The sequence below is a fragment of the Limulus polyphemus genome, unplaced genomic scaffold (assembly GCF_000517525.1).
Source record: "Limulus polyphemus unplaced genomic scaffold, Limulus_polyphemus-2.1.2 Scaffold543, whole genome shotgun sequence".
Lineage (NCBI taxonomy): Eukaryota > Metazoa > Arthropoda > Merostomata > Xiphosura > Limulidae > Limulus > Limulus polyphemus.
The window spans coordinates 14,348-21,588 of NW_013666153.1; the positions used below are offsets into that span (position 1 = coordinate 14,348).

A 7,241-nucleotide genomic window follows, 5' to 3' on the forward strand; every position below is an offset into this window, starting at 1 on the left:
AAAAAAGGTTAATTTAGGTTTATTTCGATTTTTTTTCTTGGTAATTATGAGGTCAATCGATTTGATCAATCTCAATTTGAGATTGGGCAGAGAAAATATCAGATAAACTTTTAAAGTTTTATTGGAAAAAAAAACGTTTGAAATGCACTTAGGAGGTTTTAGGGATTACACAAAGAAAATTTGATATTTTTGAGATGAGGAAAAGTATTTTTAATTTTAACATGAAAATTACTTTGCACATGGACTATTCAAAATAAATATTCTATATATTCATGGACAAATCTTTATTTTATTTTATTAAAAACACTTCACTAAGAAATATGAGTTTTTGTATGTGAAAGACTTGTACTAACTGAAAGACTGACAAATTTCGTGAAGATATATCCACTATATTGAGAGTTATAAGTATTAAATCTATAAAGGCTTTAAACGAGTACAAAAAGGTCATGTGGTTGGGCAAATTGACTGAGCTCGTATTGAAAGTGTTAATATAGAATGATAGTTAATTCATACCAGTTAATTATCTTTCATTATTTTAATATTAAACATGTTATGCTTTTTTTTTCAGTCTGACATGAATTGATTTATTAAACTGTAAAAAATACTGTATGTTAGAAAACCATATCATTATACCCTTTCTACACTATTGCAAAGGTACATGTATTTTAATAATGTAGACATACAATTTTTTTATTAACTTATATGAGTATTAATTTTCTAATTGATTCTTGTTAATTACTGTTAATGTTGTATGTAAATTTGACATTGTTTACTATTTTACATTTTATTTTCCATCAGAAATGATCTTAGGAGATGTGTTTGACATCATTATTAATAGTATTTGTTAACCTTCTTTTTTCAACTTAAATTTTTCGAGTACTGCTTTATGTGGTCACTAATTTTATATAAATATTTATAAACACAACAGTGTTTATTTTTTTTATATATTTGAAATTCATTTTCTCATTTCAAGAAATAATAAATTATCAACTGGTTTTACATATGTATCTCTGTTATTATGTTTACTTAATGCAAGCAATATTCCATAATTATTGAAAATATTAATGTGTAACTGTTTAACAGGATGGTGTTGATCTTCACATTCTGACAAGATGTCTTGCACCTGAAAATGAGATCAAAGAAGTTAGTATACTTTGATATTTTGTAATCATGGAAACTTATGTATCAGAAGTGTATATTTTGAGTATATATGTAGGTTTTTCAACTAATATTATTACATAATATTAGTTTTTATAAAAAATTTGTTTACTAAGGTACACAAGGTTGTACACTTTTCAGTAATTACACCAGTAAAAAATCGCAAAAATAAGAAATACATATTATGCATTTAATATTAACTTCTGATCAAAGCAAACTACTTACATAGATGAGAACTAAAAATGTACTCAGAATTGAACATAGGTAATTAAAAATACTATTCAAACTCTTTTACTTATAATAATTAGAATGCATTGTATTATCAGTTTGAAAACCTCACTGTTAACAATATTTTCAGCCATAACACCTTAATTATTAAGAATTCTGATGAAAAATAAACTAATGATGCAGATCAAGATTTAAAAAGATATTGAAAAATAACCCATAAATTTGTTGATATACTCCTGTATAACAAGGTGACTAAAAATGCAGAATATCATAAATAGATATACCAGAAAAGTAAAACCTGTATTGATGGATACTGTTGATGTGTATGACATTTGGAGCTATAACTTATCTCACAAAATTCAGTAGTTTAAGAGATTTATGGTAGTCCTAAATTTATGTACTGAGTAAATAATGCAAAATAACCCTCATAAACATAATATTAATCGAAAAACTATTAATAAGTGTAATATTATTGCTAAATAGTAATATGTCTTTTATGTCAAACTGTTTATAGCTTTGCAGTTCTTATTGATAAATAAGTTTTCATTGGTCTCTCTCTGTTCTATTGGAAAATACATAGACATTTGCTCCAGTTGGTATGATGCTTATCAGGAAGATTAGTCTAAGAACATCAGTATGAGTAACTGTCTGGATAGGATCCTATTATAATTTTGTTTATGAACGTTGATTTCTTTTAGTTCTACAAATACAAAACATATTAAAGTGTAGTCTATTAAGTCTGCTTAGAACTTATCATTGTATAAAATTTCAATATCACAGACCATTCCACTTTCAAGGTATAATACCAATGAATTTCTAAGTACTATCAAGAACAAAGAAGCTACATTTGCCTTGTTCAGTGATAGGACATTAAGCAAAATTCGTTGTCAAACTGAACCTTCAACACAAATTTCTCATGTAAGAAGTTATATTAAAAAAATAATTTGAAACTTTTTCTTCATTTTTCATTCATTTGAACCTCAATAGAGAAAGAAAAGTGTTTAAACATTTCTACACTAAGTTAGTGCAAAGCCTTTTGTCGTGGTGAAATCAACTTTCAGTCTTGCATACTATCCTGGTACTGTATATAAGCACCTTGTTCGGATAATTTTATCACATTTTCTCAACAAAGCATTTCGACATGGGTTTCTCTACAGAAGTGCTGCAATAGTTAATGTTCTTGGTTGCGATTTTCACGTCGCCTAGTGGCTTTATGTATAAATCATATTTAATAATTATTATTAGAAAGAAAAAAAAATTGTGACACTCTGTTGTCAGGCATGAATTCACAGGTTACTGTTTCCAGTGCAGAGGCTAATCAGCCCTCCTCTATTCCACCTCTGTTATCTAGCGTCTCTCAAAGGTTCAGGGGATCATTCTCAGTTGAAGATGTCCGTGATCTGATATTTTGTGAGATGGAGACATATATTTGGTATGGGGGCAAAGGCTGCTTTTTGCTGATGATCCAGGACATAATTCTTTTTTTTTTTTGGTGCCTTCGTTTACTAGGTCAGCTTCTCATGAGGTCAATTTGGATGAGCCACTTCCTTCTTCATTTTTCCAGTTAGTCAATCAGGTTTATGAGGTTTGGAGCTTTCTCCAGTTGCCTTTGAATCTACTCCTCCCTTGATGGCTGATAGGTCTGAGGATGACTACTTAGTTTTCCTCCTTCATCTGATATTGCTGTTCATGTTGGGGGACTTACTGCTCAATTACATGATGGGGTAGCTATGCCTTGTCTTTGGCTTATCACCACCAGGTGGATGTATATTTGGATATATGGGGTTCCACATTGGATCCTTCAATCACTTTAAACAGATCACAGTTTTCCTTGATTTGTTTGACCCTAACTACTGTTCTGAGATATTTATTTTCCCTCCAAATTTTGTTGAAAGTCTATCAGCATTCCCCACATAAATTTCAGAACGAATTGGGTCCTTTGCTGACTTTGACTTAGGAAACACTGTCAGCTTCTGCTCTTTCTTTGGTTTCCTGGTTTGTATGTTGTTGGGATTTATTGGGTAGAGATGCCTTGTTGGAGGGAGTTTGTCTACTTGCTGTAGCCTCCGTGAATTTCATGAGGCTCCTTTTCTTTGTCTCTTGTTTGTGGCCATCCCAAAGGTGTTGGAATCACGAATTTATGTCACCCATTTGCATTCTTCCTTGTCATTGTTGGCCTTGAGACCTTCTTTGGCTCCTGCTGGAAGTCATGGCGCAATTGCTTGTTGTGTGTCCCAACCTCCAACTTCTGCTCCTCATTCTGTTGGTACTCATAATGGATTCTGTCCTTATATCCAAGGGTCAGCTGCTCAGCAGACTGTTGCCAATGGAGTCAGTGACTACCCTCTGCAGGTGGGGTCTATGGGAGTGAGGTTACAACATTTTCTGGACACCTGGAATTCCTTCACCACAGAACCATGAGTACTTCAGGTTCTGACATCGGAGTTGGTCATTCAGTCCATTTCTCCACCTCCATTATCCTCCCAACCAGTGGTATTTCCAACCACAATAGATCTATGGACTGTGGATATTTGTTCTAAGGCTATCAGAGAGTTATTGAACAAGGGGGTGGTAGAGAGAGTCGATCTCATTCTTCTGGAATTTTATTCATGTTTATATGTTGTGCCCAAGAATATGGGAGATTGGCAGCCGATCCTCACTCTTTCCCATCTCAACCAATTCTTAGATCCTCCCAGGTTCACAATGAAGTCCTTTCTCAACTTACATTGGCATTTTTCACCAGGTCTGTGGATGACCAAATTCGATGTTGCCAATGCATATCTTCACATTCCCATAGCGAAGTTATCCCACCACTATCTACATTTCATGCACAAGGGTCAGGTTCTGCAGTTCAGGGCTCTTCCCTTTGGCCTAGTATCTGCATCATATATCTTCTGCAGAGTTGTACGAGCTTTTTCTCGTCACCTTTGTGCTTTGGACCTGTGCATAGGCCATTATATGGATGACTGGTTACTTCTGGCACCATCTAGTCAGTTGGCAGAACAACACACAAACACTTCAGGGAAGGGGTGCATATATCGACAGTCAGGAATTCCAGGGTTTATGGAAGGAAGTCGATTCTTCCTTCCACATCACTATTTTTAGAACTTCTTGCTGTTCAATAGGTCTCAATCTATTGAAGGGGAAGCTCGTCATGATTCATTCCAACAATTGTACAGTGGTCTCTTGCATTTCCCATCAATAGGGCACCCGTTCTTAGGACCTTTGCTTTCGAACTTTGGATATTCTCTACTGCGCTCTCTCCAATTACATTAGCCTCCTGGCTTGCCATGCATCAGGGGGGAATGAATTTAATAGCAGATCATCTGACTTGACCCAGCCAAATTCTCCTGACTGAATGCTACTCCATCATGAGGTTTTCCGATGGATTTGCTCTCAGTTTGGGACTCTGATTATCAATGCATACACCACTCATTGGAACTCTCAACTACAGCTGTTTTGGTTATCGGTACCTCATCCTCGGGCTTTGGCAATAGATGCATTCAATCAAGATTGAATTGGATTGCACCTCTATGCCTTTCCCCCAATTAATCTGTTACCCAGAGTTACTGGTTATGATTTGATCCACTACTTCTCAAGTACTGTTGGTATCATACATATTTTTCACACACTTTTTTTAAGTGTATTCAATTCGAAGAAACACAAATCATGTTACTTTATTTTTCTTGTATGTACTGTATCTGCTGATCTGTTGAATCAGATAGGATCACTGGATCCTGACAGAATAGAAGATTAGATGTTGGATTCTCGGTACATGAAAGCATCTTTTGCTAAATGAGACTATTTTATAGAGATTATTGTTCTTAAGAATCCATTTTTGTATCACATTTTGGAGTGTTAGCAAGGCATCTGTTCTAAAGAAAAAAAAATTAATTGTCTCAAATCTTGGAAGCAATGCAATTCTTTTATGTTTTGTCTAGAAGTATAGCGGTATGTGGCTTGGAGAGTGACTGTTTGCTAAGCTAGTTCTGTAATAGGCTCATTAGTCAAGATAAGACCCTACCTACTACATAAATCATTAATTTGCTGGTTGTATCAGGAATGGGATGCATTTGCAATCTCTCCTAGCAGATTTCCAGTAGAAAAAATCGATAACATCCACTTCTGAATGCAAAAACTTCAGAATATGCTTCTGATTATTAGTTGAGTTACTATTAGTTCTCATGTTAGTAGCAGAAACCTTGATTTTCGATGGAAAAATGGTTTTTATGAAGAAAAGAAAATGAAAAAATAAAAACAGTTTTGTATCACATTTGGATATTTGTTTTGAAAGATCTGTATAAACCTTTGTTTGTCCAGCTGCATATTTTCCTTATTTATGCACATAAATAGTGCATTCTTTCTTATAAACTATGCTTTAGCTTTCTTGTCTTTGGTGTCATAAGGCAAAATGACCTGGTTTTGTTTCTCTTATTGTTTTAGTATCCATTTGAATTAATTCTTTTACAGTACAAGAATTATTTGTGGCTTATTTACCAATTTTTCACATGAGCATCTTAGTGTGATACTCTAGTTGAATCCTTATAACATAAACAATGAAAACATCTATTTAATGTGTGCTTTATTTATTTATTTCAATTTTAGAATAGGTATCACAATGCAATACACAACTTTATTTGTGCTTATCCTGATATAAGGGTTTTTCACATGTACTAGAAGTTGTTCAAGACCATACTAATGCTTATCAAGTATTTGTTAATGTTGGTGATTACTTCATTTTTTCGGGGAGATTGCTGGCTTGGTAGTCACTTGGGGAGATGTACATGTGGCATCTTGTGGTCAAGCGGGTAGGATGAGATACACAGTGTAAGTGAAATTGCATTATGGGAGCCCCAAAAGATCTTTGTATTTTGTATGAAATCCTAGGCAAACTCATTGCTCACATCTTTTTGGTGATAGTTGTATGTCTGATTACTGTTACCAATGTCTTTGCAGTGCAGCTTTGTTTCTGCAACTTAAATACTGTTGCGTCAGCGAGGTCACGTGACTAGTACCACGCCACTTCTTTCTCGAACCTTCGGGAGATTACTAGATTGGGGGTAGTCTGGTATATATAAGATGGTCACAATGTGACGGGACAATGGTAGGTAGTGAGTAATTGATCTTCAGTCAGAGAGTATTGTTGAAGTTAACGTTCGTTGTTATAGCGTTTGTTTTAGCGCGATTGTTGAAATTAAGTGTATCGTAAACCAGTTTTATTTAAGAAAGGACTTGTGTCGCTAATGTTTCGTTGGAACGAATTTACAGGAAATCAATTAACAAACGGAGACGTAACAATACATTTTAGCCCTGCTGTACTGAAAATAGGGCTAAAATGTATTTATGTTTGCTTTTGTGAAAAATCTAGTAAAGTGTTCTTTGAATCTATGATTGTTAAATCCATTCTAATCATAGCTGCTATTGGGCTTATTCAAGATAACATATTGTTTTTATCTTTATTAAATGTAAATATTTACACTCAGATACATTATGCATGCATTGTAGAAAGGCGTGCTTTGCTGTTGATGTAATATTTTAGATTGTATGCATATTATTACAAACATTTTAATTCTGCATGAAAATTTTATGTTAAAGATGTCTGTGGGGCTTTAGGTGTGATCTTCTTTATGATCTTGTTATCTTTGAATGAGAAGTATTCCAAAGCATTTTGGACAACTTTTTCTAATTTTTTAATTTGTGACAGTCTTCTGTTTACAGTTGTTTTTAGGTTACCATATTTTTCGGTGTATAAGACGCACTTTTTTACCCCAAAATTTGATGTCAAAATCTGCTTGCATCCTATACACAGAAGGTATGAATAATATATATGTATATATACGATATACACAAGCCAA

General features: G+C 33.9%; 1 protein-coding gene across 1 annotated transcript in view; it reads left to right on the forward strand.

Annotated features, from left to right (window-relative positions):
• LOC106458995 (intraflagellar transport protein 43 homolog) overlaps positions 1–7,241 on the forward strand; it is a 25,411-nt gene that overhangs the window by 12,902 nt on the left and 5,268 nt on the right. The window contains exon 4 of the mRNA XM_013918559.2: positions 1,084–1,143. Coding sequence (XP_013774013.1) covers positions 1,084–1,143 — 60 coding nt within the window. The remainder of the gene's footprint in view (positions 1–1,083; positions 1,144–7,241) is intronic.